Consider the following 26,915-nt stretch of genomic DNA (forward strand, 5'->3'; position numbering starts at 1 on the left):
GGTCTCTCCAGCTCTTTAGTAAACAGAATATACAGTACATTTTCAGGTAGGTGACAAAATGTAAGCCAATCAGAAGAGAGCACTGAAATGCATTTTCTGTTTAAGAAAGAGCTGGAGAGACATGGGAGACTCCTTTTAGTGAACAAACACTAGCAATGAGTGCTATAAGAATATAGAGCTAGTTAACACTTATTTTAACCAAAGTAAATCACTTACGCTACCTTTAAAGTAATGGGCTATGGTTTAAATATCTGGAGTGATACAAGTTCTGAAACGATATTCCTCCAAATTTGAATTTGTAGACAATAGTGTCGGTTCAGAGTGCCGACCATTGTTGAATTTTGATGTTCATAATTTCGCTAATGCTAGAGGTGTGCCAACTAAGCTCAGGGGAGTGCAAATTATCCTTGACATTCCAAAGCTGGATTTAGGTCTACGTATATAAGGGAGAGGGAGGGGCCTTTACGAGGTGGATTTACTTTCCCGTGTGTACCATCATACTGAATGCAGTGATAGTTGTATAATAATGAAAGATCCTTAAAAACACTTTAATGAAGAGATGGACCCTCACACAATAATAGGCAAAATAATAGGTACATGACATAATCATAGATTTCTGGGGGGCCTCGATACCTAGTTACCCGGTCATTACAAGCTCAGTCATCCAGGAAAGACTCACTTGACAGCGTTACCTACCGCAATTAATTTGCATCAGCATTTGGGTTTTGTTCATTTCAAGCCCTACTTCCATTCTGTCCTCACTCTTTCCTGTTCGTTCTTCACCTTTTACGTTCAAATGCTATACTGTATCTACTCAACCATACACATCTTTATTTATTCTCAAAATTTTCTTCTAACGTTAATTTCTTTCTCTTCATCTAAAGTGGTGTTCAGAAGTTCTTAAACTTTGGAAAGGGCTGTATACATTGATATAAAAATCTCAAGTGGTGTTAAAAAATTCTTAAACTTTGGAAAAGGCTGTATAAATTGCTATAAAAACTGAGGCAGTAGTGTCCTTTTCACCAGCCTTTCCATTGTTCTTTCACCTATTCTATCCATTATCCCCACAGGTATAAGGACACGGATAAAGATGCAACAATGACAATTTTAGATATCCGCATACCAACTGGTTTTATTGCGGACAACAAAGATCTGGACACGGTAAGGGCCTACACAAGAGTATTAGTGGAGCATGGTTCGAACAGAGAGCCAACTAACCCCAATTTGTGTTATACTACTAGTAGAAACCTGTAGTCTTGACAGGTGTGACCATATGAGATTGTACTACTAGTATAAACCTGTACATATATATGGTCCACACAAAGACACAATTATGCATGCACGCACACAATGCTGTAACATGAATGTAATTTAGATCTTTAAAATTATATGTAGACTTAATATGTATGACTGTGTGTGTGTGTGTGTGTGTGTGTGTGTGTGTGTGTGTGTGTGTGTGTGTGTGTGTGTGTGTGTGTGTGTGTGTGTGTGTGTGTGTGTGTGTGTGTGTGTGTGTGTGTAGCTGTCCAGTGGGGTTGCACGCTCCATTTCGAAGTATGAAATTGACAAAGCTCTGTCTGAACAAGGTTCCATCATCATCTACCTCGACAAGGTATGCTTTTACTCTCTCTCTTTGGGTCTCATAATCACGCACGCACGCACGCACGCACGCACGCACGCACGCACGCACGCACGCACGCACGCACGCACGCACGCACGCACGCACGCACGCACGCACACACACACACACACACACACACACACACACACACACACACAGGCACGCTGTCAATGTTTGTCTCTGTATGTCACCATTTTGTTTGTCTTCATCCAGGTTTCTCATGAACGGCCAGAAGAGATTGCTTTTAGAATCAGACAGGAAATGAAAGTGGGCATCTTGCAACCTGCAGCTGTGTCTGTTTATGAGTACTATAATCGTAAGCGCGCACACACACACACACACACACACACACACACACACACACACACACACACACACACACACACACACAGGACCAGCGCGTCCATGCAGGCGACCCAGGCGACTGCCAGTTTGTTTTTTGTGGTGTAGTATCTCTCTCTCTCTCTCTCTCTCTCTCTCTCTCTCTCTCTCTCTCTCTCTCTCTCTCTCTCTCTCTATATATATATATATATATATATATATATATATATATATATATATATATATATATATATATATGTACACACAGTATATATACATGCCTTATTAATCTCAAGGGGAAGACCATTTCAGATTTTAATTGTGTTTAAGGAATATTATGTTCAAATTTCATTTTCAGGCACTACAAAACAGTAACAAATCAGATATATCTCACTCTGTGTCTCCTTGCAGAGAAACCATGTGTAAAATTCTACCGCCCAGAGAGGACACAAGGAGAGTTATTACAGCTCTGTCGAGGGGATGTATGTATATGTGCTGAAGGTAAGTGACAGCATGAGATTGTCATACAGGTAACTTTATTTAAAAAAAAAGGCTCCTAAGATCCACATACAGTATCTCCTTATCCTTATCTCCCACCTACACCTTATTATAAATTAGAATCAGAATCCTTTTATTTCCTGTGCATTTCCAGAGAACTGCAGTAAGCAGAAGAAGGACAAAATTAGCAATGCTGCCCGAATGACTATGGCCTGCCACGTTGAAAAGAACAACAGAACAGATTATGGTAAGAGTGCCTTCCTGTATAGTAACTGTGTGCGTGTATATGATGTATATACATCCATGTGTGTTTTTGTGTTGCGTAAACAGTATGAAACCTGTCTCTCTTGTAGTGTACAAAGTGAGAGTGGAACGTTTTCAAGCAGATCCATCTGTGGACATTTACCAGATGCGCATAGAGGACGCTCTCAAGGAAGGTAGATATTCCTCCCTTTTAAATCTTAATAATTGAACCGTGTCTTTCTTGTCACACACTCACTACATGTCATTGTCATTTATGTATCTATACATACACATCTAAAGTAAGTGCTATATTGTTTTACACTATAATACCTTAATTATAATTATGCTTATAAATATCTATAAATCTATTATTATTTTATTATAAATCTATTATATTGTATTATAAGTGTTATATTGTATATATTATAATACCTTATAGTTATGTTATACCTATTAATATATAGTTACTACATGATTATTAATATTATTTATTGATCTTGGTCTATTGTTATTATCATACCTTTAGCTAGACCTGCGCCGCCCATGCATTCCACACTGACACTCATGCTCCGCTTACAGTAGCTCTTTGCCATCATGACTCTTGACTTCATGTATCCTTGGAGTGTGCTGTTAACACTGTGATGATTTAATTTATTTATGCAATCTGAGCCAGGGCAGGGCTTTATAAGCATTAAATGCTTCTCCCTGTCCACTTCTTCGGCATCTTGGACTCTCATTATGTCAAATGGACCTGACTACCTACCTGTACCATGGACTTGTTTGAAATTGTGCCACCATGGCACCAAATTTCGGTGTTCATTGTTCTTAAATGCACTACTGTACATACACATATGTATTCTTTGTCCAAATGCTAAAAATAAACTGAACCGAACAGAACAGAACATCTATGCACAACTAAACTACTGTATCACATTGTTTTAAAACGAGTATTGTCTTAACTTGATTTAGCGCAACGTTTCTTTTCATTTGGATTTGACTTGACAGAAAAAGTGAGGGTGAGGCTGATTTGTGTGAAGCACCTTTACTGCATTTATTTTCTGTTTGTTACAGGAACTGATGCGGGAGTTGAGAAGCAGCTGCGTGCATTTGTAAGTCTTCCCCATTGCAGGAAGTCTTTAGGACTGAAGAAAGATAAGACCTTCCTCATCATGGGCATGGCAGAAGATTTGCACTTGATTGCTGACAATGTGACAGTGTGAGTTTAATTTAAAAAACAAAAAAATCTTAGTCTGTCTTTATATAGGGGTTTTCTAGGAACTCGCATAGACAAGGTTTTTCAAAAAATGTGTTCCAAAATTGTGAAACAAATGAATACTGTGATATTTTGTTATTTTTCGTGTCTTTTCTTTCTTCTTTTCTTGTTTTGACCCTCTTGTGGTACAAGTGTGTGCAGTATATTGTAACAATCAGATATGGTTTACACCCAGACCGCTTTGTTCATTTGTTTATTCCTTTCAAAGATTCTGTGACACTTGTCATTATTAAACCAAATGGCATTATTCACTCTATGACATACACTTATGTTTACTCAACGCATCACGTGGCAAAATGTTGTGAGCTTGTAGATTGACTATTTTCGGTGTGTGTGTGTTTAGCAGTCTATAGAATCAGAATCAGAATACAGGTGTAACTCAGTGGGTTAAATTCATTGTTGTGCAAGCTCCATCATTTCGTTGTCTTTCATGAAAGCAAGGACTAAAACTAAAACAAAGAAAAATCCAAGATATGTACATACATTATAACGCAAACTGTATAACATAAAAGCAGCGTTATTGATACTACACAGTAAACTCATCAGTGTTAATGTATCCATTTGTAACTCGGACAGGGAAGGGCCCATTTGGACACTCTGAGTAGAAATATCACTGAGGAATTAACTATAGACTACTATATAACTATTTTCACAGCATACTGTAGTTATGACTGGATATAAGTAGTAATGTTTCATATCTTCTGTCCTTAGGTATGAGTATGTGCTAGGTGAGAGGACATGGATAGAGTATTGGCCCACTACAGAAGAATGTCAGACTGAAGAATACAGACCTGTCTGTTTGGGCATGGAGGACCTGGAAGACCAGTTAAACATATTTGGATGTTTCACTAAATGATTCTCCCAGACCTTTTGAATCATTCTGACCTGTCTAATTAGTGTGATTGTAAGTTCTTTTCAACAGCTGTTGTTTGTATGACCTTGGTCTTCTTTCAGCACAAGCACCCCTGTCATTATTGTCCTGCTATGTCATGATACTAATAATATTAGTATATTATGCAGGATCATACAGTATTAACAAACAGTATTATCTTTAAACGTGTTGTTCAGAAATTGTAAATAGATTCAAAGAAGCCCTACTCAATCTTTGTGTAGCTCTGAGGAGAATGCACAACTGTGTTTTGTATCATTCTAGACCACACTGGCTATCGAGTTATTGAGATTGTGCAAAAACAGCCTCTCCAGTTGTTCTATTTTCCTCAGCTTCTGTTTTGCATTGACAGTGATCATTTGTACTTAGTTTGTTAATTCTTCAGTAAATAATTCCCACTTACTTTCTCCTGTGTCTCTGAGTCTGCATCTTGGTCTGGATCTGCCTTGTGTTTCTGTATTCACATCATTTGTACATTAATACTTAAGGCCGATCCACTTTTCATCCACAGTCAATTCAACCATCCTTTAATTACTGTGCTGCTTGACATCAAAACAACACCAAGGTTGCAATAAATCAAGTTGCCTAAAATGTACATCTAGCTGACTCCTGCACAATAAAATGTGTGAGCTAACAGTGAGCAGCTTTGAGAAGGAAGAGGGTACAAAGGCAACCACAGGGCAATCATCACCATAAATAAGTTAATTGGGATTTGTGTAATCAGCTGAAGATATTTCTTTAGCTTTTTCTGCCTTTATTGATAGTATACAGTATAGCGACAGGAAATGTGGAGAGAGAGACACAGCAAAGGTCGTCGGGATTGGGACTCGAACCCACAACACGCTGTCAGGCTGCACTGGAGCCTAGGTGCCCGGACCGCTACGCACTGCAGAGGGGAGGTGTGTGTGTCTGAGGTGTGTGTCAAGCTGGCGCTCGTTGACGCTCGTTAATGTTACATCAAGGCAATTATGTTTCTGCACTGTCAAATAGGCCATTTTTTCTTTTTACAAGCGACCCTCTCTGGCTTAAATATATTTTGTTCAAGTTGTTGTTAATAACTACACTTGGTCCAGATGACAAGAATATGACTATGATTTAAGTGGAATTTATATTTATGCAGTATTTACATTATATTTGTTATTAGTCTATATGTCCTCTGAAACAATTGGGGTTCATAGTGAGAATTGACTTCAGAATGAAGATTATCAGAATGAAGAGAGGCAGTCCACGCAGTGGTCTGGAGCCAGGCTACAAAGCTGTCTGTCTCTGTGGTCTATGTCATGTCACTGTGTCCACCAGATGGTGCTGCAACTCAACTATACATACTGAGGCTGTCTTGTTGTTCCTGTGCAATACTATATGAAATGTTTACTGTTATTATTCGTGTAACAACTGAACACTATGTAAACTTGATGTGCAAGGTATGTGGCTCCCAAACGTATTTATTTAAAGGACCCCCATAACTCTGAGTGTGTACAAATGGAACCAAATGGACACAATGGATCCATTTGGTTCCATTTGTATGCTCTCAGAGTTACAGACCTGTAAGGGTTCATTTGGAAGACCCTCAAGGAACCCTGAGGGTCCTTGGACCCCACTTTGAGAACAACTGGTCGATCACTGGGCAACAATGCCAACAAAGTCCAACATGCTGTAGTTCAGATTTGCTCATTAATCCTGTCCCATTTGTTACATTAGACAAATTACTGTGGAACTGTAAATGTAATCATAACTAAAGCAGAATGTGACAAAATCATTTAAAAATAATTCTGTGAAAATGTAACTCATTTCTATAGTCCGTGAGCCAGGACCCCAAATATGGGGTCATCAGTACCATCTGGGGGGAATAATTCTCATAGTGATTTTTGGGTAGGTATACACCTAGAGCTAGGAAAAATGTGATAGCCTTGCATCGGTGGTAGCTATCTGTGTGTTATCACTCCTTTTATAACCACAAGCCAAAACACAGTTTTCAAAATCCGAATGAAGCATTCTACTTCAAACTGATGGTTCTCTCTTATTATTGACCCTCTCTCTCTGAAAAATGGTTGGGATAAAGCTCAGACTATATATTGTTCAGAAAGGTTGTTAAAATTAGCATTTTTCTATTACAGGCAGTGACAACATAGTGACTATATGTGACATAAGATGTACTTCGGTTTTAATGAAAGATGGAACACAAAGGGTTCCTTTGTAAATTACCTAAAGATTTAAAACCATGTTTACATACATAGATTCTAAGGAAATGTATTATGAAATTCAATAAACAGAATATAGTGCAAGTGTGTAAGGAAATATCCAAAATGGCCACTAAACACACGCCTGGCAATTTTTTACTTGTAATCCGCTTGTCTTAGAATACCTCTGTGTAATACCTCTGTTTTTAGGGTTTTCATATGTGTAGAATCCATTCCTGTTTTTTTTTTATATCAGGTCAATCATGTCAAAGGTCAGGTCAAGGTTAAATTTGACCTCTGGGAGAACAACAAATGGAAACAACTTGATGAACTTTCATTCAATTTGTTTTGTGAAAAGTGTCATTAACATGTCACAAGAACTGGTATTCATAATAGCCTGAATGTAAAATGATATAATCTAATGGCACATATGTATCTTTTGCAACTACATCTGTATTCTCCAACCCACATCCTGTTCTACCTCATCCTTACAAGTATCCTCCTTATTGACATCACTCCTCATCTGTAGCATGAACATATCATCAGTAACCATCTTCACCAGAGCAGTTATAGTACATCAGTGATGTACTTCTCACTCTCTGTGCCCTACATTGATATTGCACCATGTCACATAGCTCTGACGGTGCTGGGTCACCCTTAGCAATGACAGGAACAGGAATATCCTGGATCTCACATCCAATTTGTGTGACATCAAACGACTTGTCAGGTGGAGCTTGGTGGTCTGCCACTTTCCACAACATCACTTGTAAATGAGCCCACATGTGGTGCAACAGGTTGGTCGGTGTTGGAGGAAGGGCCATTACATTACATTACAGTCATTTAGCAGACGCTTTTATCCAAAGCGACTTACAATAAGTGTATTCAACATAGGTAGGGAACGAAAACTACTAATCACCAGAAGTCTTTAGTGCATTTTCTGCAAAAACAAGCAACCAAGAGTATACCTAGCGCTAAGGTAAAAGTGCAATATATCAGCTACCTATTTCCTTAAACAGATGAGACAAAATAGCTAAATCAAATGAGCATGAGCTAAAACAAATAAGTGTATCGACTAAACAAGATCCAATAAACAATACAACAATAGAAAACAAGCATTCGTACAACTAGCCATTGACTTGTGGCAACCACCTCACCCAGCACATCAGGGTAGACCCGGAAGGGGGTTCACTCTCCATTCCGACATGCTGCCACTCCGACATTGACTTCTAATTGTCGGAGTGGTGGTACCATCCATAAAAAAACACATTCCGCCACTCCGACAAAGTTATGTTCACTGTGTCGGAGTGGCGGAATGTTCCATTTTGGGAATAGTCCCACCATTCCGACAAGGGTAAAGTGCCTAATGGAGATTATTTTACCCCTATTGCTTTATGATCACTACTCAGGACATGTACCATGTAAACGGGACGGCCCGCCTGGTCGAAACACCAAAGAAACAAGGAATCCACTCGATAACACATTCTAATAGAGCGGAAAACCTTATCTCGTAACTGGAACGGTGGCGCGCTCGTTAAACATTGGACTCTCAACCCCAACTATACGTGATTGAATCCCAATGCTGATGCTCCTTTTATGAAAACCGCTGACCTTTTTTTTTTGCCGATAAAGTATAGTTATGGACAGTGGTGTAAAGTAACTAAGTACATTTACTCAAGTACTGTACTTAAGTACGATTTTGAGGTATTTTTACTTTACTGGAGTATTTCCAAATTTCTATACTTTTACTTCTACTCCATTACATCTCAGAGGTTAATATTGTACTTTTACTCCACTACAATTATTTGAAAACTTTAGTTACTAGTTACTTTGTAGATTTTGATTATTATTGCAAAACATATAGTAACCACATTGTGAGCTTGTAGATTTTTGAAAAGATGTTTTATGCTTTTTGAACTTGTGAAATGTGACTCTGACATTTAGTACTTTTACTTTTGGTACTTTAAGTACATTTTGATGCCAATACTTTTGTACTTTTACTCAAGTACATTTAGATTTCAGGACTTTTACTTGTAACAGAGTATTTCTACATTGCAGTATTGATATTTTTACTTAAGAAAAAAATTTGGGTACTTTTTCCACCACTGGTTATGGACAAAACCATGACGGAGGCGCGCAGTCTCAAGCGAACTTGAGCCACGAGAGGCACCACCGAGCGAGCTAAAGCGAGCGAGTTGCCGTGCCGAACGTTGCGAAGTTCGCTTGAGCCTACTCAGCGCCGTCCGAGTTACGTACCGATAGGGACAGAATAGTAAATCATGTTTTAGGGCAAGCGTTTGCCCCAAACTGTGTGAGTGTGTGTGTGTGTGTGTACATTTCGGCCATTTGAAAATAGCAGATCTACAAGCTGGTCGCCATGCCGCGTTATTATGGATCCCACGCCAGCTCTTGGAAAACCCCGCCCCCGCAAGCTAGTTTAGATGGAGGCCCCGCCCCTTCATTTCACTTCCGTCTACGTCAGTTGCTGTGTGAGAACCACGCCCCTAAAATAAATAAATTCATTTATTTATTTATGTATTTATATCTAGATACGGCAGCTTTGGCATTCCATAGAAAATAGCCAAAGCTGCTCAGCTTTGGCCATTTAGAGAGAGAGAGAGAGAGAGAGAGAGAGAGAGAGAGAGAGAGAGAGAGAGAGAGAGAGAGAGAGAGAGACAATACAACATTTATTTCAAATAGAAAGCATTTATTTATTAATTTATTAATATTATTATTATTCAGTCACTTTGGCATGGAAAGAATCTAGACAATCTAGACAGCCTCGAGCCAGGCAGCCTGCCTATAGAGCCAGCCTAGAGCCTGCCTGGAGCCAGCCAGCCTGCCTAAAGCCACCCCTTATATATATCCAATAATGTAATTTTAACTATATATATATATATATATATATATATATATATATATATATATATATATATATATATATATATATATAGCCATGAAAATGAATTTGGGATTTATGGACTGTCGGAATGGCGGGACTAAATGTCGGAATGGCGGTATGTCGGAATGGTGGTATGTCGGAATGGTGATACGTCGGAATGGCGGTATGTCGGAATGGTGGGATGTCGGAATGGCGGTATGCACCCTCCGGGAAGTTCCCTGCCAGCAAAGTGTTGTGTGCTCTGATCTTGCCTTTGCCATACATATAAGACTGTCCCATCACAATGCTCCATCTGTACTTTACACTGTAGGTCCACCTGATACACCCCAATACACCAACAGGACAAGAACATCAGTTAAATCACTGAGCATGTGTATCACACCCTTTCCAGAGATGGCTGCATCAGGGATATAGGAAATCATGGTGATGTCTGCCTCATCATGACTAAATGCAGTATCTATCGTCAGCACTGAAGGTGTACAACATGCTCAACGGCTTCTGCTTAATGTTCTTACTCTTCATGATGACATCTCATGTGGGTGATCTTTCTGTGTGTGAGGATACACCCCAATATTTTATGACCAAGACACACCAGTGCTTCAACTCTCCCTCTACTGTTTCTGCACATTTTGGGGAAGGCTTCAGTCCACTCCACTCACATGCATCATGACAGCATCTTTCCTGATTGTTATGGCAGTCTGCTCCCCAGACTGGTGAGCAGAGACAGTGATCCAGAATCCATCATGGTGCTGACAGACAAGGTCTAGCTTAGCCTCTATGGCATGGAGCACATGCATCTTCGGCAGGCACTGGGTTAGATATCAAGCACACTGCACATGGCCAGCACGGAAGAAGTGCTTCAGTCATGTGCTTCATGAGAGAAAAGGTAAAGTTAATGTCAATGTGTCTCCCTGCACATTCAAACTGGTGGATGTGAAGTGTAGGAAGAAGTTGTCTACCCACTGTCAGCCAGTAGGATGGAAATGCGCAGTGTCCAGGTAGGCTACTGCTGTATCTGTTCAAATGTCTTTGGCCAAGTTGAGAGAAACCACTTCAAGAGTGCTGCTGACTCAGGACTGACCACTGAACTTGCCTGTCATGTTCTGCAACCACATGCATTTCCACTTCCAGTGCTGAACCTTGCATCAGTTTTGCAATGCAGCTGAAGAATGACTGTATAACATGCATCCCACCGGGATGCACAATTACATTATAGAGCTTTTCTGGCTGATTCCATACCTGCAAGGTGTCAACAAACGGCTCCATGTCAATTGTAAGGTGAATAGGGCCTACTGTACATGTCAACCAGTGACCATATCTGCTGCCTGCTTGGACACCTGCTTGGACGATAAGGTGCGAGAGAAACCTTAATCTGACCTTTAGCACATAGGCCAAAGACTGACGAGCAAGTGAAAATATAACAGTAGAAATAGATTCTAGAAATAGATGAACGCCCCCCTGCCCCAGGTCCCCATATGAATCACATAGTTCACAGATTCCCTCACACAACTGCAATATTTTGTTGTTTTTAACATAATTTAGTACAATGGAACATCACCATGGGATGGACACCATCTTTAATTTGGCAATAAATAATTAACTGATGGTAATTTCACTGATTCAGCCATATTTCTTGAACCCTAAAACCTAGTTTTAGATACCAAAACCACCTTTCTAGGTTGAACAGTATCATAAAGCCATTTAAGCTCATGGCAGTCATATTGGACGCCATCTTGAAAATGATGGCTTTACGAGAAATATAATTTCTTAGATTTTTTTTGTATGTTCTTAAGCATGCCTAGATGTACCAGGACCAATTGAAAAACCTTTTGTATATTTTTTGGGGGGGTTAATAGTATGTTTTCATAGATTGACCCATGTCATTTTCGCCTAGTGTTATAAAATAAAATGCATGATAGCACCCATAAAGCTACCATTGGTGCAAGGCTATCACATATTTTCTAACTCTAGACATGCATACCTTGACAAAAATCACTATGAGCATTATTCCCCTCAGATGGTACTGACCAACCCCCCTGGCTCACGGACTACTACTAATACCTACAGAATGTTGTCTATATATAAGGACATTCTGAAGTGGAATTTCAAATTTAAAGCCTTCTAAAATTCAGATTAGGATTAAATGGAAATCACAGACCAATTTTTACTCCAGAATAATAGAAGACCTCTTCACAATGTCATTCTGAAGTGAAATTGGTCTGTGACAACAGGGCATTTCCTTAAACGTAGAGGGTATCGGTCATATAATGACCATTTCAGAAAGTTTTATGTTCCACGTAGGTTTGTCTGGGATTCTGTATTCCTCCCCTTGTCTATCTCTCCTTCTCTCTGTCACACTCTACAGGTCTCATCAGCTGTCAATCAACCTGTTACCTGGCTCCACCTTCATCCAATCACCACCATCTGCTGTCTATAAAAGGCCCACCTCAGCTGAGTCTCTCTCAACCATTTCACCTGTTTGTAGCCCTGTATGTGTAGCCCTCATTTATGTTCCCAGAGCAGACTTTAGGTATTTATCTGTTCTCCTTCTTGGCTTGTATATGCTGCTGCCTTGGGACAGGAAAGACAGAGGCCTCTATACATAGACACCACGTAGGCAGAACCTTTGTTAAGCGCACTAGGTAAGGGGGTGGTTGCCACTTAAGTATTTTTGAACATTGCTTGGTTAGAGTAGTTGGGTAGGCAGGCTTTTGTTTTCACTATACTAGTTAGTTACGTCTGTCTTTGGTTTACCCTAGCTCCTGCTTTTGTTTTGGCAACACCCGTGTTCCCTGGTAGTGGCTTACCTTTTTGTTTATGCCCTGTGCATTTAGTAATGTTCATATTGTAAATATTATCCTGCTTAAGAGTAAAAGCACCCTGCACCTTTTGCTCCAAACCTGTGTGGTCTCCCTTATTTGCAACTCTCATTGCTCAACATCCCGGTTATTCAAACTGTATTTCTTTATGTTACAAATCCATCCCTAAAGAGTTTCGTAAGACTTTAATTTAGCAATTCCACATGTCCTTGTTTGTGAGAGCTATTTCTGAGGTGGTCCGCTGTCATTCTGAAGTAAGGTACAACTGGTCTGTGGCAACAGGGAAGAGGAAAAATTACACAATTCTGTTGTAATTAGCGCGGTGCCCCCCCGGGAGCGTTTTGTCAACGGGGGCGGGTTGATGCGCGGAGCCCTGCTTCTAAATTTCGGCGTTTTTCGCAGTTTATTTTTTCATGCCGTTTGGTGCCCCCCCCCCCAAGGTTGGTGCCCTCCCCCCAAGGTTGGTGCCCTGTGCTTCAGCACCTCAAGCCCGTTGGATAAGCCACACTAGACGGGGGGGGGGGGAAGCTATAGAGTATAGATGGGTTTCCGCGCGACGTCATCACAGAGCAGAGTGCGTAATCTGCGCATGCCTGGGGTAGAACGAACCGGAAGCGCCCTTCACTCTGTTATTGTGTTCGGGATTTAGATAAGCATAATGCTGCTATAATAGGCATAATGCTGCTATTATATACAAACAGATCCAACTTCCAACAAATCATTTTTATTGAGTAAAGAAGATATTACAAACTGCATAATTTAACTTTCATTAAACCCGGTGAAGACTATTTATTTTATGAATGTACATTTGACTAGAGCTGCTGCGGGTAATAGCGCCCTCTATAGGCTCACCCCTCCACTGCGCGCGCATCATCCTCTCATGTTTACAAACAGGAAACCCATCTATAGAGCCAACTCGGGTCCAGTTGGCTTAAACTGAAGTGGTTAAAGTCCCAGGAGAGGTGCATGCATGAGGGTTCATAAAATGGGAGAACACCAGAGTTTAGGCCTGTGAGAATATTTGTAGACCAATCTGGGAACCCATCGTAAAAAAAAAGGAAAAACGGCGCCCTCTGCTTTTTTTTTTACCTTTGCAGCTCTGAATCTGTTCTTGAGAGATTAATGAGAGATTAATTGCAGACAGATAAGAGAGTAATTTATGCAGATAACCCGAAGGTCTAGCTAGCAGAGGCTGGAAGAGACTGGTACACAGTGGTGGAAAGTAATGAAGTACATTTACTCATGTACTGTACTTAAGAAAATGTTTGAGGTATTCTTTTACCTTACATGGAGTACTTCCAATTTTCTCTAATTTGACCTTTACTCCACTACATCTCAGAGGCAAATATTGTACTTTTACTCCACTAGGCTATAATCATTTGAAAACTCTAGTTACAAGTTACTTTGTAGTTTTTGATTATTATTACAAAACCACTTCAGACCTATACAGTACTTTGGCAATTTGAAAATAGGCGATATACAAGCTGACAACGTGAGCTTGTAGATCTGCTATTTTCAAAGGATTTTTATACATTTGAAAACGTGTGAAATGGGACCTACTGCCCAATGAATACTTTTACTTTTGGTACTTGGTGCATTTTGATACCAATACTTTTGTACTTCTAGTACATTTTGAATACCGAATTTGTTCTTGTAACACTATTTCTACAATAGGGTATTAATAATTTTACTTAAGTAAAACATTTGAGTACTTCTTCCATCACTGCTGGTACAAGGGCCTTTTGTTGATCTCTGGGAACCTGGAGTGGAGATAGGCCATAACGGAGGAGCTGGATGCTGCAATGCTTGAGCATTAGAGTAGAGACAGACATTCTTCATTCATGACCTGTGTTTGTGAGGCGGAAACTGCAATAAAGTCACACAGAAGGTATGTGTTTTAAGTCATTTTAAAGTTTTATTTAGGTTGACACCTGTAATAAAGTTACCCAGAATAAATATGTGCTTTTTATGTCACTTTGCTGCTCAAGAGTGTTTTTTTTGTTATTTTTTCATTCCTGCCTTAAAGAGGTTTTGCAATAGTTTTATTTTATTAAAATGTGATTTCGATTTAATAGAAAAACAGCACTTCATTGATCTTATATAAGGTTTCAGAAAACTAAAAGTCTATTCTGCTGATTTCCACTGACCACCACAGGGAGAGGTCTACTCTATCAAGAGAGATGGTATCCAAAAGGTTGGTCCGGAACAGGAACCTCCTTCCATACAGGTGAGGGCCAAGTTCTTTTCCTTTTCTTCTTGTTTGAAGTAATTCTTTCAGGCTTTTTTGCCCATTAGTACAGTGGACGTTGAACGGAAACAACAAGAGTGTTGTGGAGTGACATGTAGCAAATGGTCTCGGTGGCCTGGGAATCGAGCCGGGGACTCTTTATTTTTTAGTTTATGTGTTATACACCCTAACTACTCGGCTAGCGGGCGCCCCATGCATACATTTTTTTGCGGGCCCAAAGCATGGGCAACAGCTCTGGTTGAGTCACACAATAATTGCGCTCAGCACAGTTGAGGGAGCAGATGTAGTAGGGAGCTACCATCTTTCTGTTTCCCCCCTCTTGGGGCAGCACAGCGCCCCTGTCACTGGCATCTGCGTCCATAATGAATGGTTTGTAGGGGTTGATGCACGTGAGGATAGAAGCCCCCAGTCTAGGTTCACTAGGATTGATGTTGTCAATAATTAGACAACATATCTTTTGCTAGATTAAAGGCTATGTTTGCTGACTGGAAACAATGTTGCGTATGTTTGGTTAGTTTTAGTTTTTTTTGTTTTTCTTATTTTTGTTTTGACATTTCCCAACAGCTCAGTTTTGTTTTCGGACACTTTAGTTTTCTAACTCTCCTTAATAGGGGCTCAGGAGATATGCATGTATTAATGTATGCTGTAATAATTAATGTTGTAATGTAAGTAATTGTTATCCAGTGGCTTAGGAGCCCCCCTAAAGGTCTGATCCTAGATTTTCCCCTGGTTTGTGTGACCTTTGAAACCTGTACAGTATATCTCACAGATTTTCTGCATTTGGGTCTCGTCAACGTGTCGACTCCTAACCACTGCTTAGTATGACCACAGGACCAGGGGCAGGTGGAGGTCCCAGTCCTCCTGCCTGGCGAGCAGGGTGGCCAGTGTGCTCCTCCAGCCTCTGTAGGTGTAGGGCAGAGGTTCTCAAACCTCTTAATTGATTTGTATTTGTCCACCGACCCCCATTTCAAATGGTGTTGTGCCAGGGACCCCATCAGAGAAGATTGTGTTGATACCCCCACCCCATAAATAAATACATACATATAGAAGGGGGAAGAGAAAGAGAGAGAGAATAGCCAATCTATAAACTCACTTGTGGATTGGCTACTTTCGAATAGCCAAAATATTAAATTGTGTCAAAGTGGTTAAACTGATTTTGATGTTACTGTATATGAACTCATTTTGCTGGGGACCCACTGGAACCCCCTCAAGGACCCCTCTGCGTCCCTGAACTCCCCTTTGAGAACCTCTGGTGCAGGAGAGTGGTGGTCCTTGTCACTCTGAGCAACTGACAGCTATCCTCCTGCCCTGGAACACCTGGGCCTCAAAGTTGCACCCCTGGAGGCTGTGTTAGCTCCTCAAGTGCACTGAACAGAACACCTCGGCGACCAGCTTCTCTGCCGTGGTAACAGGACGTACCGCGACAGTGTTTTGAAATGTTTCCTTGTTAGTATAGAGCCAACAGCCAGGTTTGAGGAGTCATGTCATAGATACATGGTTGGTCCGGAACAGGGACCTCCTTCCATACAGGTGAGGGACAAGTTGTTTTCCTTTTCTTCTTGTTTGAAGTAATTTTTTCAGGCTTTTCTGCCCATAAATAGGTACAGTGGATATTGACAGGAAACAAGAGTGTTGTGGAGTGACATGCAGCAAATGGTACTCACTGTCAGGCATCAGAGAAGTTGGCTAACTCTGGCTCATTTATGTGGATGTGAAAAATTGACATGTTGAGTAATGTGCACTGTCCCTGATAAATAAATAAATGTGTTATACAGTACACCCTAACTACTTGGCTAGCGGGAGCCCCAGGCATACATTTTTTTGCAGGTCCAAAGCACGGGCAACAGCTCTGGTTGAGTCACACAATAATTGCGCTCAGCACAGTTGAGGGAGCAGATGTAGTAGGGCGCTACCATCATTCTGTTTTCCCCCTCTTGGGGCAGCACAGCGCCCCTGTCACTGTCTGACATCAGCGTCCACAATGAATGGTTTGTAGGGGTTGATGCACATGAGGATAGAAGCCCCAGTCTAGGGTCACTAGGATTGATGTTGTCAATAATTAGACAAAATATATTTTTCTAGTTTATATGTTTGCTGACTGGAAACAACGTGGTGTATGTTTGTCTCTAAACATTTCCCAACAGCTCAGTTTTGTTTTTGGACACTTTCGTTTTCTAACTCTCCTTAATAGGGGCTCAGGAGATATGCATGTATTAATGTATGCTGTAATAATTAATGTTGTAATGTAATTAATTGTGGCGAGCCCCCCTAAAGATCTGATCCTAGATCTGGAAAAAAATCTAGATTTACCCCTGGTTTGTGTGACCTTTTGAAACCTGTACAGTATCTCTCATCCTGATTGTTTTTTTGTTTTTTTTTCACCCTGAGTTTTTGAGAATTCTTGGTTCATTTTTCTTTTGTAGTTATACCTTGTGTTTTTTTCTATGTGGAAATATTTGTTTTTATTTCTGTGGCTCCCTGCCTTGGCAGTCCTTGGCAGGGACTAAATAATGTTGAAACCTGATGAATTGGATGACTGAGGTACTGGGGAGAGGAAACAGTTCAATTTGTGTTAAAAACAAACAAAGAAAACAATGACATCTGTAAATAGCCTACATTTCACTCACTAATTAGCGTCACAACACTTGATTTTAACCACTTTCAACCTGGCGTCCCTATTTTGGTTTTAAAAATGTTTTTGTGTGTTTTATTTTCATAAATAGGGAAAGCAGATCTACAAGCTCACAACACATTGCAAGCGTGTTTCACCGTGCAACACCATCGTACAATGGAGATTGAAATAGGGCTCAAGTGGTTAACAGGCTCTAGCTGAAGGAAGCACTGTGAGGGAGACAGGGATATAAAACGTACATTCTTATCTCCAGCCCTACACTTTATTACAAAATTCTAACCACCCCTCACCTCCCGTAGTTGAATCTAAGAGTGGTTTGAAAAAGATCTTCCTAGATAACCAATTAAATCATTGATAGAATAGTTATTTTAAAATCTCGCTCAGTTTGTTTTACTTGTGTATTTTAAAATTGTGTGATTGTGGCAAGGACTTCTGATAAATACTGCTAGGAAGAACAAGAAAAACATAATTTAGTTGATAGAATGGCACTATTCTGTTTTACAAATACAAATGATACAATCTGTTGACCCCAAATTGGGTTTAATGATTAGACAAGTAAGGCCTTTTGCTAGATTAAACATTATGTTTGCTGACTGTAAACAACATTCAGGATTACTAAGCAAACTAAGTTTTGTTCATGTCGTAATTGCTACCGTGCAGTGCAGTACAGGCTACTGTTGGTGCTAAACGATAAAAACATATCCACATTAAAGACGCTAGATTTAGCCCCTACCCCTCTACCTGGCCATTTTCCAGGCCACCAGTGTAAATAATTGTTTGTTCTTAATGACTTGCCTGGTTAGTAAAGGTTAGTGTTCACTCTGTATTCAACTGTCCAGTGTAATGGATTCAGGTGAACTTAACTTTGGTTGGGGGAGGGGGTGGATGAGTGAGTGAGGATTGGTGACAGGGAACAGGGGGAGTGGAGTTGACCATGAGGAAGGGGGTGAGGGAGAAGGATAAGGCAGGTTATTTGGGGCGCTACACGAGAGACAACACTGTCATCAGACACAGGATCAGGTGGCAGTATGGACGGGACACTACTGTGGCTGAGCATGGCCTCTCTGGCCTTTTCTTCTCTCAGTTCACTGGCTGATGGAGCTCCGCTGTGAGTAGGAGAGCTTTATCTCATGCACTGCCTCATTGGATAATTACATAATCCGATCCGAATTGCCGATCTACAATAGCAGATCTTGTAGATCTGCTATTTTTGAATTGGAATTCTGAAAAGTAACAGTTATGGGCTTTCCATCCGACAGCAACGGTATTGTAGAGCCTGACCGACTGATGCCAGATTCTTGGTCAGATGCTGTGTGGAGAGTCTACTGACTAGACTACTTATTATTGATGCCAAATATTTTAATCTACTTGAAACACTTGATTTGATTGACTTATAAGCAAACAAATAAAAATAAATATAAATAAATTTTTGATAGACAATTCTTTATTATTATCATCTTAGCTATGAGTGTGCGGCTATACTCCTTTATTATTCAGTGTCTAATCCGTTGGCTGGCATCTCGCAAGGACTGGTATGCTGTGCTTTGGTAACCACATCCATAAACACCCAGCATTATTCAGTAGGGAACGTTGTTGAAACCATGGTGGATTTACAATATACCAGTTTACTATGAAGGCTTGTGTATGTGTTTAAAGCAAACAAATACAAATAAATATAATAACTTTTTGATAGACATTTCTTTATTATTATCTTTAACAAACAAACACATTTATGAAAATAACATTTCACTTCATTATACAATGAACAAGCAAATAAGTTACATAGAAATACACATGATACTGAACTTTATGAATTAATTACTAATTAATTATTAGTTGTAGATCAGTTATTTAAGAAAAACATTTTAAAGGTTAAAAATAGGGACACATTGGCTGCATAATTGCTGATACTGATGTTTCAAAACTGGACAAATTGGCCAATACACACCACGCCAAACCGATGGGCTCTACGTAGTACATTTTGGTGGATGAGATATAATTTGGAGATGTTTGGGAGGTGATGTACCTTGCTTACCTCACCTCAATTCTCACTCTTTCCTTCCCTCTCTTTCTTGGCCGTTCTCAGCCAGGTGTTGGCTGCTCCTAACATTTTTCGTGTAAGAACACCAGAGAACATTTTTGTAGAGTGTCAAGATTGCTCAGGTCAAATCAATGTCAACATAAAGGCGATGTCCTATCCAACCAGAAGCCAAAGACTAGCACAAACAGACGTGACACTTGAGAGTCAAAACAACTATCAGGCACTGGCACAAATTACGGTAAGTTGGAAATAAAAATGGAATCCACACCACATGCTTGTTAGATAGAACATTCACCAACAACCATCTCTTCAATAGTCGTCTTCTCTCTCTCTATCTCTCTCTCTCTCTCTCTCTCTCTCTCTCTCTCTCTCTCTCTCTCTCTCTCTCTCTCTCTCTCTCTCCCTCCAATCTCTCTTTTTGTATTATTTTCTTTGTTTTGTGGTTTTCTTCTACTGAAGTTATTCGATTACATAGACATGTTTGTTTTTGTAGTATGTCAAAGGTTGAGGTTAAACAACATATCATGTCAAAGGTTGATGTTAAACAACATGGACTGGACGCAGAACACAATTCAAAGGCATCGTAAAAGTGTCGTAAAGAAAAATCATTCATTTTGGAGGAATGGGATGAATAGTTTCTGTTCATAGGCAAAAGAGTGAGTGTATCTCATAGTCGATACTCGTGTTACAACATTACCTTTTCTAAATAAGTTGCCACTATTCAGCACAACTGACACTTTTAAAACAATAGATAATCTGAAAAGCAACATCCTTCTAACATAAACAACGTATTATTGCATATATAATCATGATATTATTCATTCAATTACCCTGGCTGGTTTTGCTTATCAGTATTGGGTAGCTCTGGAGACATGTGTGCATGTGCATGACCTTACCCTCAGCTGTTAGTGCTGAAAAGCACATAATACTCTACTAAAATGAACAATGATTCTTAAGAAAGTAAATGCATTCTCCCTTTACTGGTTTTAGATTCCAGATCATCTTTTAAGAAATTATCCCAACGTGACACAGTATGTGTACCTGCAAGCCCAGTTCCCGGATCGATTGCTGGAGAAGGTGGTCATGGTCTCCTTCCAGTCTGGTTACATCTTCATCCAAACAGACAAGACCATCTACACCCCCAGCAGTAAAGGTGAATCCAGCGCATGACACACTCAGAAAAGGCCTCTGGGACACCGCTTGCAAATGTTACATTGTACACTGTGGAATCCTCAATGTTAAATTAACAGTGTTTAATTGTAAGTGTTAGAAGGTAGAGGGTTTTTCAGACATGTTTTCCGATTGAAAACATACGTACAAGTACCCCCCCTCTTTTATTTAACATAATGCATATAGAGAGTTCCATAACAACTACTCCATTATGGGACCGAGTCTCAAAGAGCCTCGGCCACGGGCTCCCCTCGTTCCGCTTCTCCCACATGTAGGTTTCCCCACATGAACTGTAACATTATATATATACTATATATTATATATATATATATATATATATATATATATATATATATATATATATATATATATATATATATATATATATATATATATATATATATATGTTTTTAAAAAAAAAATATATATATATATATACATATTTTATATGTATATAAAAATTATAATTACACTGTACACACACACACACACACACACACACACACACACACACACACAACACACACACACACACACACACACACACGCACACACACACACCTCTATTGCACATTCTAAACAGTATATCCAATTAGTAAATTATTCTCCCACCTTATTATACACACTCCCCAATGCTGCTTGAGTTATTTACTCTTAACTGTCTTTCTTACCTATTCGTACTATTGCCAACTTGATTGTAAGTTTATTTTTCTTATTATCATTATTATCTTTTTATATTGTAAAAAACATGATTTCGCTGCTTTTACCTCTATAAGAGTGATAATTAAACCCTCTTGAATCTATAATGTTTTTTGTACAATGTCCTCACTGTATCATCATGCGGTATATTTCAACGTGTGTCTTTCATTGTACAGTACATTTCTATTTCTTTATGTCAGTTCATTACAGGATGTTTGCTGTGACCCCTGGCATGGAGCCAATTAAGAAGGGTTCTGAAGCTACCATTGAAGTAGAGGTACATTACATGATATCAATTTACAGGCGGACGGACCAACAGACCCACAGACATGTAGATGGACAGATGGACAGACAGAACAGTAGAGAACAGATGGACGGATAGATGGATAGATATTGTTTGAATATGTATGACTTTCTCCTAGTAGAACCAATGTGAAGAACCAAACAACCACTTTTATCCAACATCTAGTTTCTCACAAGTCAGTTCCTTATTCATATTATTTGTTATTTGTTGTTTCTCAGACCCCAGATGGTATCATTCTTCAAATTGGCACTGTTCTCCTGGACTCAGGGATCGTTTCTGGATTCTATAACATTCCTGATATTACCAGGTGCGTTTTCTTTGTCTCCATCAAAATAATAAACTATCTATCTATCTATCTATCTATCTATCTACAGTATCTATCTATCTATCTATCTATCTATCTATCTGTCTGTCTGTCTGTCTGTCTGTCTGTCTGTCTGTCTGTCTGTCTGTCTGTCTGTCTGTCTGTCTGTCAAGCCATCCTGTTGTTGGAAATGAAGGGATCACTGAGATGTGTCAACTGCCATAGTATTTTAATTCTGTTGATCAAATCAATTTGTTTTTGGTGTGTGTGTGCGTAGTATCGGGATGTGGAAGGTAGTGGCCTTATTTCCCAGCAACACACAGCATAGGTTCTCTGCTGAATTTGAGATCAAAGAATACGGTGAGCCAACCATTATTATTATATTTTTACTAAGTAAACAAACAACTTCATATGTATTTATAATGTAAAACGTAGACCATAATTCTCATGAAAGTGATGATTTAATTTTCACCCCTGTCTAACAGTGCTGCCTAGTTTTGAGGTTAAATTGAAACCCGAGAACACTTTCTTTAAAGTGGACAGCGAAACTTTTGAAGTCACAATTGAAGCTAAGTACGTTGATGTATCATGTACTGTATGCTTGAAGTTGTGTAAGTAAAGGAAGATAGTTGGTTGTGTGTGCATGGAGGGGCTTACAGTTATGCTTTTCACCGGATTCATTCTTCGATGGTGTTGCATGGAAAAAAATAAACTGTACCGCTGAATGATGGTGCATAAATTCAGCAGTTAGTGTTTCTTTCTTATTTTTTGGACAGTTTCTGTTTTTGTCTGCTCCATATTTTAGCTGCAACAACAGTTTTTTTTACCTGTGCTTTTAGGTATCTGTATGGTAAAGAAGTGAATGGAAATGCCTATGTCGTTTTTGGAGTCTTTCATCAGGATACAAAGACGAGCTTCACTGGCTCTCTCCAGAGAGTACAGGTGAGGTTTTAGTTTGGTCTGTCTGTATCTGGCTTTTCTAGAGTTTGATTGATTGATGTACTTTATTTAGTAAGACATGAGAACAGTACATGACAGTACATAACAGTACATGGAAGTACAAATTCACAATACAAGGTCTACTAAACTGGAAATCTCATTAAGCACTGAGCTTGTTTAAGATGAGAACCCCATGCACACAAATCATGATGACATATAAGAGACAGACACAGATATACACACTACTATACAGAATGTCATACAATCAGTTTACAGGTTACTGGTATGAAGAGTGAAAAATATGTACAAAAAAAGAAAGAGAGAGAGGGGGGGGGGTAGGTTAGGTTAGGACATGGGGTAGGTTAGGACTTGGACAGGGGCCATTTTTGAATTGCAGCCTCCTGAAGGTGTATCTTTAGGGCAGTTTTGAAAGTGAGTAGGGTTTTACACTCCTTTACTCCTTTTGGTAGGGCATTCCACATTTTTGATGAATAGCATGAGAACGAGTTAATTCCCTTTGTTGAGCCAAATCTGGGTTGAACATGATTTGTGGAGCTGCCTCTGGTGTTATGATCATGGACTTCATTAACATTTTGGAAGTATTTTGACAAATACAGGGGGATCTCAATGTTGTGGTGTATCTTGAAGACCAGGCCCATAGTTGCTGTACTCTGTCCTCAACCCTAAGCCATCCAATCCTAGCAAAATGAGCAGGGGTTAGATGGGTTTTGTGATTGAGGCCAAGAAGTAGCCTTACAAGTTTGTTTTGGGATGTTTGGAGCCTTGTTTTTAAGGCCTTGGAGGTGTTGTGATACCATGAAGTGCATGCATAATCATAATGACCTTGAAAGAGGGCCCCTGCAAGAATCTTCAGAGTATTCTCTTGCTGACTAGACGATCAATCCTCCACAAATAGCGTGTTGTTTGGTTGACCGTTTTGATCACTCTTTCGGCGTTTTTGTTACCGGAGAGGTTTGCCTCCAAGATGAAACCCAGGTAGGTAATTTCCTCCTTTCTTGTGATAACATCATCACCCACTTTGATCGTGAAACTCTCAGCCTTGCTAAGGTTAGGACTGGACCCAAAGAGGATGGATTCAGTTTTACCCAGGTGTAATGAAAGTTTGTTGTCGGAGAGCCAGATGCAGATCTTGTTGAGTTCAGTGCTGAGAGTTTTCTCAACCTGCAGCCTGTCCCTGTCCGAGACCAGCAGAGCCGAGTCATCTGCGAACAGGAACAGTCTGCAGTCGCAAGCTGAAGACATATCATTCACATATATCAGGAACAGAAAAGGTCCTAGTATACTTCTTTGAGGAACACCACAAGTCACTGGGAGGGGAGGAGACTGGGTGCCGTTTACTTCCACCACTTGCTCCCTCTCTTCCAGGTAGGATCTCATCCAGCTCACCGACGTGTAGGCATGTAACGATTTATCGTATATCGATTTAAATCGATTCAAAGTGGTGACAATTTAAATCGATGCAATAAAATATGACATCGCGATGCAACCAGCAGAGGGCGCAATCGAGTCAAGACTCCCTCCCTTGTTATCCGCCTACTAGTTTTTTCCCCTCAGGGCCACCATAGCTGCTTGCGTTGGTCTCTACTTCACTCACTCAACGGCAGGCTATGAACGGCAGAGAGGGGTTCACGTCCTCTCAGGTTATGAAATCTAAACAACTAGGCGATCGCACTGCATAAAGAGGGAAATGTGCGTCGCATGTAAACATGTTTATTTGATTGATGAATAGCCCAAACTATACCGTTTACCCCCTCCCCCGTCTGACGACGTTGCTAGGCTGTAGAGTGCAATGAATAATAATCTAATTTAACAATTGTATCAGACTGCTGACAACGTCAAACTCCTTTCAACACTGTCTTTCAGATATATAGCGAATTTCATTGATACTACTAATCAATTAATTCTTATCTAATCTCATTTGGAGCAGTTTAAAACAGTTTCCCTTATTACATAAATGTGTTGTTTTATACAGAATGCTGAGAATGTAGCAGAGATAAAAAAAAATAACTTGTAAATCCCAAGGCAAAGCCTTAGTTTGTTTATTTGAAGAGGTTTTCTTTATAATTTATTTCATCTGGGATAGATGTTTCAAAATCCATTTATTTATTTAGGTTTATTATTTATAGACTTATATATTTAAAGTTATTATTTTACAAATAAAAAAGTATATGTCTTAATGTGTCAGTTAATGCATGTACCTCATGAATAAAAAGGCTTTATTTAATTTCATATATTAAAAAGAGGAAAAGAGAAAATATAGTTTTTAAAAAATACATGATTTTTGTAAAATAAATAATCAAGGTTTTTAATAAATGTGCTAAAAAAATCGTGAGAAAATCGTGACAAATCGTATCGTGAACCTCGAATCGTGATTCGAATCGTATCGTGAGTTGAGTGAATCGTTACATGCCTACCGACGTGTCATCAAAACCTATTGCTTTGAGCTTATTGATCATAATTGGGTGCTTAAAGGTATCATGACATTCATTTTCACTTTTTTTATTTTCAATGTTTTATTTGGGGTTTTATGACCTCAATTACACCCAAAAAACCTGAACTTAGAACATTCAGTGGATTTTCTGTGGTCTGGGGTTTTCTGAATAATTAGGCTGAAAAGTAATCTGAGCTTGGCCCTTCGACAGTGAGGTCACAGTCGATTAATCCCGCCCACTCTCCTCCTCGCCCCTCCCCTCCCCTATCCTTTCCTTTGGGGGGGGCGGAGCAGAGGCGATGATTGATAGGCAAAATCCCTCACCAGCGACACCCGCAGGCAAAGATTTCTTTTTTCATTGCAGTTGAAAAGGCTTTAGAAATGTGAGAGAAAAACACCTGCCATGGATCACTGGAATGGAATTTTCACTTAAAACCTTTTGTACACTTTTGAAGGACCAGGACAAAGACTTTGAATGTGGTGTAAAAGTGAATGTCATTAAACCTTTAACGGTGTCAAAGGCCTTCTGGAGGTCCAGCATGACCATGCCGCAATATTTGCCCTTGTCGACATCTTGTTTGATAGAGTCGTTCAAATAGAGAAGGCATGTGTCAGTGGAGTGGTTTGTTCTGAAACCAGATTGGAATTTGTAAATTAGATTGTTCTCGGCAAGGTACTTATCGACCTGTTCATAGACTATTTTTTCCATGACTTTCGAGATGGAGCTAAGAATAGAAATAGGGCGGTAGTTGCCAGGGTCTAATTTGTTTCCTTTTTTGTACAGAGGGGTCACCCTTGCTTTTTTGAAGTCGTTAGGGACCCGTCCCTGTATGATGGAGAGGTTTATTATGTGAGTAATGATTGGAGCAATGGAGGCGGCTGAGTCTTTTAGAAATTTGGCGGGGATGTTGTCGAGTCCTGTGGCTCTGTGTTGTTGAAGTGCACTCAATTTTTTAAACACCGCATCTGTTGTCACAGTCAGAGCCTGACTGATGGTGCTGAGCCCGATTTTGGAGAGTCCTAGATTTCCAATTCCTAATGTTTTAATCGATATTTTGTGAAAAAGAGCCTCTTCTAATCAAATTGAAAAACACATATCTTATTAACCACTTTCAATCTGGCATCCCTATTTTGGATGTGTCATTAGAGGCGAAAAAAGTTTCTAAAATGGTCCAAAACAACAGATTTGCTAAATCACAAGTGTCGCAATAACGCTTTGTGAACAGCTATTTTTGAAAGTTTCTCAATGGGGCTTAAAGGACAAGTTCAGACTAAAATAACATATAGCCTTTTTATCCTACTCATATTGATCCCAAATGACTGGCCGTGGGGTTTATTTGCAGAATTTCCCCTGTCGTCCAGTTTCCCCAGCAGCCCCCATAGAAG

General features: G+C 39.7%; 1 protein-coding gene across 1 annotated transcript in view; it reads left to right on the forward strand.

Annotated features, from left to right (window-relative positions):
* Positions 1-5,167, forward strand: part of LOC308095538 (complement C3-like) — a 43,645-nt gene extending 38,478 nt beyond the window's left edge. The window contains exons 31-38 of the mRNA XM_080442593.1: positions 1,071-1,161; positions 1,523-1,612; positions 1,835-1,937; positions 2,354-2,443; positions 2,595-2,687; positions 2,794-2,877; positions 3,755-3,899; positions 4,668-5,167. Coding sequence (XP_080298719.1) covers positions 1,071-1,161; positions 1,523-1,612; positions 1,835-1,937; positions 2,354-2,443; positions 2,595-2,687; positions 2,794-2,877; positions 3,755-3,899; positions 4,668-4,812 — 841 coding nt within the window. The 3' untranslated portion in view covers positions 4,813-5,167. The remainder of the gene's footprint in view (positions 1-1,070; positions 1,162-1,522; positions 1,613-1,834; positions 1,938-2,353; positions 2,444-2,594; positions 2,688-2,793; positions 2,878-3,754; positions 3,900-4,667) is intronic.
* Positions 5,168-26,915: the final 21,748 nt, after the last annotated feature.

The sequence above is a fragment of the Gymnoscopelus braueri genome, assembly GCF_963280865.1.
Source record: "Gymnoscopelus braueri genome assembly, chromosome: 11".
Lineage (NCBI taxonomy): Eukaryota > Metazoa > Chordata > Actinopteri > Myctophiformes > Myctophidae > Gymnoscopelus > Gymnoscopelus braueri.